The sequence below is a fragment of the Papaver somniferum genome, unplaced genomic scaffold, assembly GCF_003573695.1.
Source record: "Papaver somniferum cultivar HN1 unplaced genomic scaffold, ASM357369v1 unplaced-scaffold_128, whole genome shotgun sequence".
Classification (NCBI taxonomy): Eukaryota; Viridiplantae; Streptophyta; class Magnoliopsida; order Ranunculales; family Papaveraceae; genus Papaver; species Papaver somniferum.
Window position 1 is genome coordinate 6,769,028 of NW_020621936.1, and position 14,846 is coordinate 6,783,873.

The following is a 14,846-nucleotide window of genomic DNA, read 5'->3' on the forward strand; positions in this document are numbered from 1 at the left end:
TGTGACAATTATAAGTGTTACAGAACCCAGTTTTATTATTTTTTTCCCATTTCATTATTGTGAACACCTTTTTGAGCAATGAACTCACACTTTGAGCGTGTTTCCAATATGATGAGCTAGATCCCATCACTGGGATGACGGAGGAGGCTGTTTTTCGTTCATGTGGTAATTAAAATAATTATTTTATAACTATTTGCATAGAATTTAATTATTTTATGATTTCTATTAATTATTTGTTATTTTGTTTGATGTCGCATGCTAAGTTTTAATACTTTTGATGCGTCATGCTCACAACTTACAATTAATGTTTTATGAAATCTACTTTGGCAAAGATTAAAGTTATTGTTTCTTTTGTTTTGAGCTATAAATGTTTAGGATAATTTATGAACCCATGAACATGAAAAACAGTAAAACCCCGAGTCCCAGTAAATTCTTCATCCTGTGACCATATTTTGTACGTATCCTCTATATATTTATTATTTTAGTTTATTAATTCTTAAAATCAATCTCATCAAGTCCGAGTGAACGACAACCTTGTTTACCACTATATAAAAATCGATCAATAGGCAAGATAAAAAGTAGTCACAAACATCTTCATCTCATCGTTTGTGATTCCATAATATCTTGTTTCGCTAGCATACAATTAAGATTATTGTGAGGTGATTGATATTACTAGGTTGTTCTTCGAGAATATAAGTCCGGTGTATCAATTGGTTCCTTTTCACCTTGATTTATCAAAATACGGAACACAACTCATAGGTATATTTGTGGGAGACAGATTTATCTATTCAATAGACTTTTCTGTGTGAGACAGATTGGTTTATCAAGTCTTCGACTTTGGGTCGTAGCAATTCTTTGTTGTGGGTGAGATCAACTAAGGGAATCAAGTGCGTAGAATCCTGCTGGGATTCAGAGGTGTAAGGAACGCGACTGTACCTTGATCAGTGTGAGATTGGTTAGGGCTCAACTACATTCCAGTCCGAAGTTAACTTGGAGTAGGCTAGTGTCTGTGGCGGCTTAATACAATATGGTCTTCAAATCTGGACTAGGTCCCGGGGTTTTTCTGCATTTGCGATTTCCTCGTTAACAAAATTTCTGGTGACTGTGTTATTTCTTTTCCGCATTATATTTTCTATATAATTAAAATATCACAAGTTGTGCGTAGTTCAATAAATTAGATAATCCAACCTTTGGTTGTTGATATAAATTGATTGACACTTGAACATTGGTCTTTGGTACCGTTCAAGTTGTTTCACATAATAATCATGCTCGCGGATTTATATCTGTTTGATTTGTTGATTACATTGTGAAACGGAGATATAACTCTTGGATATATTTCTATTGATTGAGTCTGACTGTCTAGTTGATTCTCTTGGAATTATATTGGAGTTTGTCCATACAGATTGCCTAAACGAAATATTGGGTGAGGTTTTTAGACCCCCATATTTTCAATTATGTCAGCCACATCCTACTGTCTTGTAGCTACACTCAGAATATTTAAAGTTATTTTTTCGATGCCATTGAGCAAGTCTTCTCACCACTAACTTCTGTCCTCTCTCTTATATCATCTTGGAAAGTAGATCAATTGTATGATGCCGCGAAAGAGCTATTTAAGCGTATTTATGCTGGTGTTATGTGGACGGTCTGGCTGGACAGGAACGAAAGAGTTCTTAATAAAAAAAGAAAAGCCTCCAGAAGCCATTATCATTGAAACAAAAATCAAAGTTTTTTAGTGGGCCAAAACTCTAAGTTCTTTCTATGATATCGTCCTAGATGATATTAATATAAACTGGAAATCGACTAATTTCGATCCTCCATTATCGCTTTTCCTGTTTTCGGGCGTTTTAGTTTGATTTGTTTAGCTTGTTTCTTCTGGGCTCTGGACTTTCTTGTAGAGTATTCCTTCTTGATTAATATTATCTTTATCTTTGCCGATCAAAAAAAATATGCTTGATTCGTTTAAATCTCAAAGTTTTTCTTTATCCAAGAAATGAAATTTTCTGCTAATATGATAGTTAATCGCAATTTTAATAGTTCATTCGTGCCACTATCTATAATGCGTAACAATTAAGTAATGCTTAATCAAAGATTATCAAGTCATGAATCTAACCGACTTAAATTTTTTGACGCTTAAATGAATGGCGGTTATGTTTCAACAGTCATATCTAGTCAATGATTTCCATCTTGACTAAGAATGCTTAATTCACATATGCTCATTTTAATCTTTCTGTGACCGTAAAGCTATATAACGGAACGCCAAAAAAAGATGATTACCACCTAGACCATGTGTAACTTCACCGTTGCGACAAATACCAACTACACCAATGATGGATCACCTAAGTGTAAACACTCTAGAAGTGCCAACAATGAGCTTAACGCCATCAAGCGCACCAATACCAGCTGGAAACACATCAACATCTACCCCAGTAGTAATAGTTGCACCGCCAACAATCATAACATCAACGATCATGGAAGATAGTCAACCACAAGCTATTCCAGTAGGTCCAAAATGAACACATATTTCACTTCGAGTAGATAATGGCTTTGTACCTCCCATCGAACTCATCAGAATATTCGAGAAGTTGAAATCATTTTTTATTCAAAATTACTCTTGTAACATTAAACACGGGGATGTTCTAGATGATATCTGCAAGATCAGTTAAGGAAGTGACAACATTTTTACTAATTTCCTAAGACGGTTCAAGGAAACAGCTACACCAGTTGATAAAACACATGAAAAAGTGTTATGCAGATTATTCAGAAATGCCCTTTATCAAGGAGAAATTTGAGATTCCTTCACCGGTCACATTCTCGAGTGTTTAGATGAAGTCTACACCAGAGCAGGGAAGTTCACCAGAAGGGAACAAGACAACCTAAATTTTCCTAGCTCAGACCATGAAATATACTCAGCTGGATAGACTTCAGGAGGAAAGAGACCTCTCTCACCTAAGTCGCCAAATCAACAGTCAAAGAAGAAAAACTCCAGAGAAGATTCTGAGCTAAAATGGAAAGAAGAGTCTGAAAACTTCATAAAGATGAATGTCATACCTGAATTAATACTACATTACATGAAAGATAAACTATTCTTCTTACCACCTATAAAGCTGAGGACATATAGAAAAGGAAAATCTTATTGCTTCTATCACGAAACAAATGGACATCTCACTAACAATTATAAGAATCTGATAAGGTTCATATAAAGTATGGCAACCGAAAGACGTCTGATAGAGTTTGTTTTCCAAGAGCAAGGGAAAATTGGAAAATCCCCAACGGTGCAAATCAAGGGATGTACCAATATGATACATTCAGAATCCAGAGCTGAGACATACCTACCATCAGACCTGCTGACAGAAAGTGAAAGTATCTAGAGGTAAATATCACATGTCTTCATCTTAGATGTGAAGGACTGCTTTTTCCATCAAGTGAAATACAGTTCACTAAAAAGGATCTAATTGGGGTTACTTTCCCACATTCAGACGCACTCGTGGTCGAGCTCATTATAGATGGCTGGGATTGTCGTAATATCCTAATTGATCAGGGTTCTATATGTGACATCATGATAGACGCATTTATGTGTCTAATTTGATATTTATTTTCTATATTGTTAGTACCCATTTTTGTACTTATTTTGCTATTTTGTGTTTTTGTAGGTGTTTTTGGGAATAAAGCTCGATGGACTAAAATGTGAAATTCCGCTCGTAAAATGGAGGAAATGCACCGACTTATAATTTAATGGGCTAGGCCCAAAAGGAAGAAAATAGAGAATTATTTCATTTGGTCCAATTATTTGGATATGGGAGCGTGGAAAGTGTGGAGCCCATTATGTCGAAATCATTTACAAGATATTAAAAAGATATTTTACTATAATGAAGAAATAAAGGTGTTGGTAAGAAACCAGTAATTACAGGGAATTAAATATATGAAGAATATGGAAATAATAATATTCTTTATGGTTGGAGTTAATAAAGAATAAATAATTCCCAAATATAACTGCATGAGAATTATACTATTTGACGCATGACAATATCTTATTGGAGGGATTTGCATCGTATTGACATGTGGCGCATTCTCATTGGGTGATGATGTGGTAGTGAGAAATAGAAAAGGAAATTGTTTTCCTTTGGAAGCTATAAATACGTTGTGGATACAAGGAAAAAGGGAGTCTGGAGTCTGAGCAAAAGAATAGAGTTTCTATTTCATTCTTTTTTTTTTGATAGGAAAAAAGATATATTATAGAAGGATAACAAGCTTACAAAGTTCGAAGGAAAGTGGGAATAATGGTTGTCCATTCCCCATCAGACTTATTCCTTCGGCAAAACTTGGCTGCTTTATCAGCCATTGGTAAACAAGATAAAGTTCTTTTTGTTAGAGCATAGCTCGGTCGACCTCGCATGCGTTGCTATCTCAAGCATGTTTGTCAATGTTAGTGATCAAAACTATGAGTCTTGATTTCTAGCCTACATAGCTAAGTCTCGGACTAGGATAGAAAAGTGTAGTTGAGCTCAAGGACTTCATGGCGATTCATCATACAACGACGAAGATCTATACAAGGAACCGTGGAACTTCATCAACAAAAAGGTATGTGGAGACTTGAACTTATCTATCACTCAAAATCTATCTATTCTATCTCCTACTTTTTATGAGACAAAAGTCGTATGATATATAGACTAGATCATACACATTTGACATTTCGAGCTGAGCATTCATTGCTTATCTTTTATCTCGAAATTGTGTGTTGGTAAAGCGTTTCTCTTTGATCAAGTTTATCTTCACCTAGTGACGAAAGTCATGAAAAGTTTCAATCACTTTGAGAATTGCTCTGACGTGAATCGGTATGTGAATAACGGCTACATAGCGTCCTCTAAGAATGTCTCAATGATTGAAATGAGAGTTTAGATTACATAACCATGTATTCCTTGAACCGAAGTTTTCGAACTTTGTTGATCAAGAGAAATCGGGAGGATTGTGGAATTGGCTTGCCAAGTCCGCGAACCCAGTCCGCAGACTCAGTCCGCGAACTGTCGGCAGTTCTCGGCCGAGAATTTCTGCTGGATTTTCCAAAACTCGTTTGTGTGCTAAGTCCGCGAACCCAGTCCGCGAACTGGCGGAAGTTCTCTTTCCGAGAATTTCTGCTGAGTTTGGAAAACTCAACCGACTAACTTAAGCTCGCGAACTTGTTTGTGAAATTAAGAGGTTATGATCTAAAGATGTGCTCTGAACATGAAACATTAAATTACTAAGGAATACTTTATGCAAACCGTGGCTATAATGTTCATGAGCCGATTCAATCGAATCGAATCATCTTTGTTTCAATTGTGTCTTGTGTAGTTACATAAGATCTCATAGCAATTGAACAACTATTTAACTAGTTCATTTGAGTCAATTGAACTAGTTATGGTGAAGAAGAACAAGGTTAACATGAAATGCTCATATGGTTAACCTTTTTGGTTACTATGTTGAACCAACATACACGTACACGTTTGGGCATGGTTTTCACAAACCCAGTAAACGTCTACCCAAGTGTGTGTGACAAGCTAAGTTTTCGATCTAACGTTTGAAAAATACTAGCTTGAATCTAAATCAGGTTTTCATCTAACGGTGAATAAGGATTGCTTTGTAACTAAGGCAAAACTCTTATTTGAAGGCTATATAAACAAGACATCTAGCATTGTGCAAAACTAATCCCCACACGTCTGTGTGATACTAGTGCGCTCGCTAGAGTCGATTCTCCTTTAACCTTTGGTTTTCTTCTCTAAAACCAGGTTAACGAATTAAAGACTTCATTGGGATTGTGAAGCCAGACCGATACTACTTTTATCATAGTTGTGTGATCTGATCTTGCATCTTCTATCGTACGAGTACAATCGATTGATTTGCTTGAGATCGTGAGAGTTCTCCGATAGGCAAGAGTCACAAACATCTTCGTCTCACTGTTTGTGATTCCTCGACAAACCGCCTGTGTAGTCAGGAAGGATTGTAGAGAGGTGATTGATTTATCTAGGTTGTTCTTCGGGAATATAAGACCGGATTATCAATTGGTTCATATTCACCTTGATTTTATATCTTAAGACGGAACAAAACCTAGAGTTTATCTGTGGGAGACAAATTTATCCTTTGATAGACTTTTCTGTGTGAGACAGATTTGTTTATTATCAAGCCTGTGATTTTGGGTTGCAGCAACTCTTGGTTGTGGGTGAGATCAGCTAAGGGAATCAAGTGCGTAGTATCCTGCTGGGATCAGAGGCGTAGGAGTACAACTGTACCTTGGATCGGTGGGAGACTGATTGGGGTTCAACTATAGTCCAGTTCGAAGTTAGCTTGGATTAGGCTAGTGTCTGTAACGACTTAATACAGTGTGTACTCAATCTGGACTAGGTCCCAGGATTTTTCTGCATTTGCGGTTTCCTCGTTAACAAAATTTCTGGTGTCTGTGTTATTTCTTTTCCGCATTATATTTTATATAATTGAAATAATACAGGTTGTGCGTTCGTGATCATCAATTGGAAATCCAATCTTTGGTTGTTGATTGATATTGATTGATCCTTGGACATTGGTCTTTGGTACCGTCCAAGTTATTCCTTGTATTTGATAAAGACTCGCTATTGTTTTTAGCTTGAGTAAAAATCAAATCAAGAGAGAGATATTAACTCTTTGAGATACTTTTATCTAGATTGAGTCTGACTGTCTAGTTGATTCTCTAGCAAAGTATTTCGGAGTTAGTCCATACAGATTGCTAATCGAAATGTTGGGTGGTGTTGTTAGACCCCCGCTTTTTCACTTTTAACATGCTGGACTCTGAAAAAACTGAAATTGTTTGACAAATGAAGACAATCATCTAAAATAGACCTGCTTAACCAGCTAGTCTGGTTAGTTTTATTCATTAGATAAGAAATAGATAACATTGCATCGCTGTAAATGCAAACTTCCGCTATGTCTTTGTTGATTGCCCAGTTAGTCGCTTCCAAAATGGCCAGACTTTCCGTTTCTTCAGCACTCTTTGCTAGTCCAGAGACTGTCTTGCAGGCCTGGTAATTTCTTGCAAAGTCAGTTAAAACAAGGCCAATGCCAATTTTAGCAGCGCCTTCAATAAAAAATGCATCACAGAAGATTTTATAACAGCCACTAGGATAAAATTCTTGGACAGGCCCTGGTTCAGACATAGGCCTGACAGAGTGAATATCATTCTGAACAGGTAAAACATTGGTTGTTTCATCAGACAACTTGATTGCACATCTAGCAGTAGAATTAGTAAAACAATTTTTCCTTTGAAAGAGCTTATAACACCTGTCCCTCCATATCGACCAAGCTGTAGTAAAAATTATATTCAAGATTTTAGCATCTTTACAGTTGTTTAGCCATTTACGAATCCAGTCTTGTATGGATATATCGGTGTCTGCATCTTGAAGTACTAAGTGACCATTAGGGACCAGAGACCATACATTTTTAGAGCAAGGACAATACAACACCATGTGCTCCGTAGATTCAAGATTAGTGCCATCACATAAACAACAATGTATATCTTGGTTCTGAGTATATCTATGTAACTTAGATTTAGTTGGTAGGATGTCTTTTATGCACTTCCAAAGAAAGAGTTGAACTTTTGGGAGGACCGGGACTTTCCAGATGTTCCTATAGACATTACTCTGAGAACGCCGACTTTGTTGTGTCCTGTTAACATAACCTGAAATGACGTTGTAAGCCGACTTAACAGTAAATATGTCTGTTTTGGTGAAAGGCCAAATGAATCTGTCTTCACCAGATATTGGGATTTTAGTATTCAGGATTTTGATGCAGTTTTCTGGGGTGAAGAAACTACGCACTAGATTTGAGTCCCATTTTTTTCCATCAGCATCGAAGAAATCAGCAACATTGTAGTCCGGGTTCGGGTAAGAGGCACAAATAGGGTGAGAAAATCCCATATTCCAATTGTCACTAAAAGCCTTAATCCTACGACCATTTCTGAAATCCCATATAGAATGCCAAATAGATTTCCAGACCCATGAAGAGTCTTTTGCTTTTGGGTGGTGCAATGGATGACAGTGTCTAAAATATTTGCACTTAAGAATTCTATAATGCAGACTATTTTCAGAATGGATAAGGTTCCAAGCAGTTTTAGCTAAAAGAGCGGAGTTGAAATGTCTTAAATTTTTGAAGCCTAGACCACCAGTATGCTTGTGAGAGCAGATGTTGCCCCAATGTTTAAGATATATACCTCCAGCTCTATTTTTGCCCCACCAAAAGTCTCGTTGAGAACTTTCCATCTTATGAATGACTTCATCAGGAATTAGAAAAGTATTCATATGATATATTGGGGAAGAATTGAGAACATGTTGGATCAGAACAGATCTACCCGATTGAGTAAGATGTATGCCTTTCCACTTGGACACTCTTTTATCAAACTGGTCAGCAAGATGGTTAAAGGCATCATTTTTGGATCTGCCAATGAAGAGAGGAATTCCCAAATATTTCTCATTTAGTTCAACCTTTCTTACATTCAAAAATCTGATTAAAGCAACGCAGATATCTGGATGGACATTTTTGCTAAAAAAACATCCAGATTTATCAAAGTTAATCATTTGATCAGAGCATAGGCTAAAATTGTTAATGATGGTCATTAAGTTGCTTGCTTCAGTGTGAGATGCTTTACAGAAAACTAAGTAATCGTCAGCAAAAAGAAGGTGAGATATGCTTGGGGCATCATTAGTGACTTTGATGCCACTGATGATTCTGCAAGACTCTGCATGAAGCAAGTACCTTGAGAAAGACTCCATGCAAATGATAAAGAGATAAGGTGAAAGCAGATCCCCTTGTCTCAGGCCCCTAGAGGGTTTGTAGGATTTGCACGGAGAACCATTAAGCATAATGGAAATGCTAGTGGTGCTGATACATTTGAAAATTGAATCACACCAGTCTTTAGAAAAACCAAACCTTTTAAGAACGTCCATCAAGAAAGACCATTCGACTCTATTAAAAGCTTTAGATATATCCAGTTTCAGCCCCATAACCCCACATCTATCTTTTTTCCTTTTCACAGAATGAACCAGCTCATGGGCAATCACTACATTGTCTTGGATATGCCTATTAGGGACATATGCAACTTGAAATGGTTCATTCTATTAACTATGATTTTAGAAATTATCTGGTAACAAGTGTTACAGAGAGATATAGGTCTAAAATCAGATGGAGTAGTACAATTGGAAGTTTTAGGGATAAGAGTGAGGAATGTATGATTCATTTCTTTTAAAATATGCTTAGAGTCGAAAAAGTTCTTGACTGTTAGCCAAACATCATTAATGATGAGCTCTAAGTTTTGCTTGTAAAATCCCGGTGGAAAACCATCGGGACGGGGAGCAGACCAAGGAGCCATTTGGCTGATAGTGTGTCTCACCTCTTGAATGGTAACAGGACTCATCAGAGAATCATTGTCCATAGCGGTAATGCAAGGATCAATGCAACCAAGAAATTCCCTGTTACAAATAGGGTTAGTAGTAGTACCAATATTTTTGAAGTGGTCTACTAGTAAATTTTCAAGTTGATCCCTATCACTAACCCATTTACCATCAAGAAGTTTTAGAGAAGAGATATTATTATAATGTTTCTTTCTGTTAACAGAAGTATGGTAGAAACTGGTATTTCCATCATAGCTTTTAATAAACTATTCTCTAGACTTTTGAGCATAAAATTCTTCTTGTATCTTATGCCAATGCTCTAAGTCAGATTCCACTTTTTTAATAGCTTCATTAGTCTGACTTGTCATTGGTTGGCAGTTGAGAAAGTGAAGTTCATTATTCAGCTCATTCACTCTATTGTCTATATTCCCAAAGTGATTCCTATTCTAGTCATTAAGCCTAAATTTGACATTTCTCAACTTTTTGATGAACTGAAAAGCCGGTGAGCCCCTAACATCTATATCAAAAGCATTTTTAATGATCTCATGAAATGTAGGGTCTCGGAACCAGCATTTAAAGTATCTATAAGGCCGTTTACCTTGATTTTTTTGGGTGTTAGTTACCAAAAGTATTGGTATATGGTCAGAACCTATGGCATCAATATGAAAAACTTTAGAATTTTCATAATGATTGAACCAAAGACCATTTACAAGAGCTCTGTCGAGTCTTTAATGATTGAGACCCCACATATCCAATATCAGTTAAATCGGCATTATCTATAATATCTTTAATGACTGGAAATTCAGAAAAAGTTGATGCTGTAAATGTAGATCTTTCACGGGCTTCCATGGTGATATTGAGATCACCAATCAGCACCCATGGAAGGTTAGCCCTTTGGCCAATTTATTTAATATATTTTTCCCATTGTTGCAACTTTTCATCATGGTATGTGGAACCATAAAGAAAAGTGCAGAGGAATTCAGGTTTAGAGGGATCGGCAGAGATGATGGTATTTATCATTTTATCTGTGTTTTGAACAATCTCTAAACTGAAACCAGTCTTCCACATCAGGGCTATACCGCCTGAGAGACCCGCGGAAGGAAATACCCAATTATTAGGGTAGCAGAATCTTCTCATGTATTGAGCCATTTTAGCGGAGTCATTCTTAGTCTCACATAGGAATATCACATCTGGATTTTGGGCCCTAATAACATTCAATAAAGTAGTTCTGGTGGTTGGGTTGCCGAAGCTCTGGCAATTCCACGATAGAATTCTCATCTCAAAGGTATGAGAACAAGCTACAAGGAGCTTTATTTTACCAACAGAGCTACTAATGATAGAAAGGTTGCAGAACAGCTGACTCACAATGGAAGAAAACACCGAATTACGAGAGCTACAACGGGTGTTGAAATTAATATTGTGTCTTCTTAAGGGTTGGAAATGATTCTTAGAGATTAGTACCAATCTATGTTTACTTATCCTATCGTGATAAACTGGAAAGCAGATGATGTGTTCAATTTTTCTTACTCTATGAAAATTCAAGACGGGAGTAAAGACAGAAATCAAGCACACAGTACAAGTAATAAAATTAACTAAAAATAAGTTTTCTATCCTGTTCTTTGGTGGAACCCTATGCAGGATACTAGCAAATACTACAACGGAGATGTGATTGTTAATGTTATTCCAAAGATTAGGCACAAACGAGATTAACCCCAAAACAGGCGTGAAAGAAAAGGAAATTAAAGCCCTAGAAACCAAATTAAAAAGATTTACAATAACCTCAAAATTGAAAAACTGGGTTTTGAAATTAAAATAGGTTTGAAGAAGAATACCATGTTTGCAGTTCTCCCATGAATTCCCTGATTGAGATTTTCCAGAGCATGTGTATCCAAAACTCCATCGCGCATCTCGACATCACCCTCGACTAGTTGATTAGAAGAAGATCTCAGTACATCTGTGTGATTCATTTCCATCGTAATCATGGGGGTTGATGCGGAAGATTAGAGACTAGAATTGATTTGGGATAGGTTGGGCAGATCAGAATCAGCAGCATCTGGTTCATTTTCTCTCATTCTCTTTCTATTGCTAGGCTCCTCTCCTGCTGTATCGACAGGCTCAGTGGATAAGGTTAATGGTTTGTTTTTATTTAGGCACCTATCTTCTTCTTCTAAGGCAGCCAATAAAGCCTGTCCATCAGGGTGATTTTGGCACCAGTTCCAAAATTCCTCGGGGCTGTAAGCCACCACCTTAATCTGATTTGCAATTTTTTCACACTCTGAATCAATGTGATTTACAACGAAGCATTCCTTACATATTTTGTGTGGTTGTTTCACAAAATGATACCTAGCCCAGTGTATCTTGTTGTCTCTTGCAGTGTAAAGCCAGCCACCCCTTTTTAATGGTTTGTCCAAATCCACTTCCACCCGTATAGTAATGAGTTTAGTACCGCTAGGTCGACAGTTGTTTGTTTCAACTTTCACCTTCTTTCCAATATCATTGCATACATCATCGATGACCTGAACATTCAGATGCTCAAGAAGTAGATTACGAAGCTCAATGCACCAAATCTGACTCGTAAATTTGTGATCTTGGACTTCCAATTGATTGTTGTATTTCTGCACAGCCAGTATGTGCCCTTTTACCATCCATGGTCCATTTTTGATGATTTCTTCACAGGATTTTTCTGAGTTCATTTTGAAAAAAAAAAAGTATTAAGCTCCATAGCATTAATCTGGATTGGTTTATGTCTTCTCCACATCATATTAACTTCGGTTTTGATGTCTGAGAACTCGATGCGATCTTCGGGGTCTTTGATAAATAGTTTGCCAAGTAGACTGGTAGACCAATCTTTTGCAGATGCATTGACAGTTTGTGACGAAGTGATTGACCTGTTAAAGAGACCTTGTGAAGCAGGATTCATATTTGCGAGTTTTAACCTAGCTAGTAGGCTTGAGACATTTTCTTTGGATGAAGAAGCCATGAAATGATTAGAGACAAAGGATGAAGCAGGAGTTTTCGACTGCTTATGCTTCGCAGTGATGGGTACAAAAAGTTTGTGGCTAGGATTTATAAGCTGTTTCGTTGAGTATGAACCACCGTAATTTGATTCACGCGGAATATTTTCTTTCCTTAAGGTACGATAAAATTTAGGATATTGCTTATAGTTTGGAAGAAGAAATTTCTGGAGCTTTTGATGTTTAATTTTAGGCAGTAAGTGGATTAAATGGGCGCCATAACTGCTGACCAATGATACATTTTGTAACATCCTATCATGAAGATTTTGAAATTCTGAAACTGACGAATAATTGTCGTGATGTAAGCACGGATTAAACGGACGGACGTTTCCTTTTTTGAAGATGAACAGTTGGGGGAATGAATTGAATCGGTTCATGGTAAAGGATTTGTGGATTCAGAATGGTTAGAATACAAAGGCTGGGAACAAGGATAGTACAAACGGAAAAGAATCACCAACTGAGATATAGACACGAATCACATATGGTGATAATGCACGACTGTTGAAGAAGCACAACTGCTACAGACTTTGGATACACACTACTCTTGGATGACCACGACTGGTAATCTCGTAGGGAAGACAGGAACAACTGCAAACATTCAAAGAAAGTTAGTTTTCCATGGAAGATAGAAAACCACACAAAGCTGAAAAAGAGTGAAGTAAAGACGAGATCAGAATTTTAAATCACAAAACTTGTGTTTGAAACTTAAATGATAAACAAGGACAATTTATTTGAACATGAACTAATGTAAGAGAAAGAAAAAGATTTTTGAACATCAAACGCTTAGAATAAAGTTGACAATATGAGTTTCTATTTCATTCGTTTAATTTTCTTTTGTAATAATGGAGTAATTTTTCCACTGGGGTTGAGGAAGAAGCCGGGTTATTATGTACAATATTCAGGTAATCTTTTAATAAAATATTCTTTTAAGCAATAATTGTTTTATTAATCTCTCTTCTATATGAGCTTCGTTCTTTATTTGTTTTGAATAGCCTTAGGTTGTTGATCTTTTATAAGCGAAGGAGATTATAATGTTTTGGATTACAACAAAAGTTGTACTATTTGTTTCAAAAGTTATATCTTCCGAGATGTGTCGGTTGGGTCTCGATAGTCTTGAGTTATAGAAATGGATATTTGTTGAAGATTGTTTGGGTGTTTTACATAATTAATCAGGTGGAATCCTAAAACCCTAGTTTCATTCAATTTGGTTTATAAATTTTATTAGCGTTAGTTGATATTTTACTATTTAATCTTTTTAGCTTACTATTTATTAGAAATTGAAAGTAACACAAATTTAGTCTCCGTGGAACGAACTCGCATTTGTATACTGTCCAATAGACAGCCGTGCACTTGCGGTATAAATTAAAATCCCATCAAGTTTTCGGCGCCGCTGCCGGGGACTAAAAGTTGTTATTTTTAATTTTTGTAAATTTGTAAATATTAGGATAATTTATTTTATTTTTTCCTTTTATTTGTCATTATTCTATTTATTTCTAGATTTTACTTGGGTATCTTTTTAATTGTGCAGGATAATTGGAGATTTAAAGTGAAAATAAAATTTGCGCACTAAACAGGTAAGTACCAGGATTTTTATTTTATTTTGTTTTTGTAAACAATTATTTTAGGAAGTATTTCGATTCTTTAGATTTTATTCTCTTTGTACATAATTAGTTTAGGATTCTTTTTAATTTTGTAAATATTATTATTCTTTCCTTTTATTTTTGTTATTTAAAAAAAAAATACACGTGCGCACACTAATTGCATCTTCCGGCACCGATTTTAGGAAAACTCGTGGTTTAGTACGGTGAACCCTCTGCGCGTTATCATCCGAAACACCACAAGCGTTAGTCTCGTACCGTTGACCAGTCTTTGACTGTAGGTATATATTGATAAAGGTAACCCAAGCTTACCTAAATTAGTGAACCCTGCATTTGCATGTGCACAAATTATGTCGAACTGGTATTTTGAAGACCAATACAATGAATATCGACCTGAATTTCAAATTGGACAATATCCGTACTATGCCCGTAGTGTGGATAGTACTTGGGACCACTACCGACCTTCTGAAGGTTATGGTTCATACCATGGTGATCCCAATTACTATTCGCACGTCCATCAATCATTCGAACGGGCGAATGAGCAATATTATAATGAAAAAAATGAGAGTTCTCCATCTTAAGAGGATTTAATCAAACAATTGCCGCCAGTTCCTGATGAATATAAAACTAATTCCTTAGAAGATGCACTCAAACAGTTTCAACAAGTGACTGGTATATCACCTAGTGATGAATATTGAAGTCTTTCTTTAGAGGAATCACTTAAGAATTTCAATGAAACTACACGTGAATCTGCGCGTCAATCTCAAATAATCCTGGATAGAATGTGTGAGACTGTTAATAAGTATGTGGAACGATATGCACCTATGGATAATGCTCATAATGAA

General features: G+C 36.3%; 1 protein-coding gene across 1 annotated transcript; it reads right to left on the minus strand.

Moving 5' to 3' along the window:
- Positions 1-6,713: 6,713 nt before the first annotated feature.
- LOC113331792 lies at positions 6,714-11,487 on the minus strand. The gene is made up of 2 exons (XM_026578433.1): positions 11,222-11,487; positions 6,714-7,025 (listed from the first exon to the last, which is right to left on the minus strand). Exons 1-2 carry the CDS (start codon positions 11,369-11,371, stop codon positions 6,759-6,761), a joined length of 417 nt encoding a protein of 138 aa, XP_026434218.1. The 5' UTR covers positions 11,372-11,487; the 3' UTR covers positions 6,714-6,758.
- Between the last annotated feature and the right edge of the window lie 3,359 nt (positions 11,488-14,846).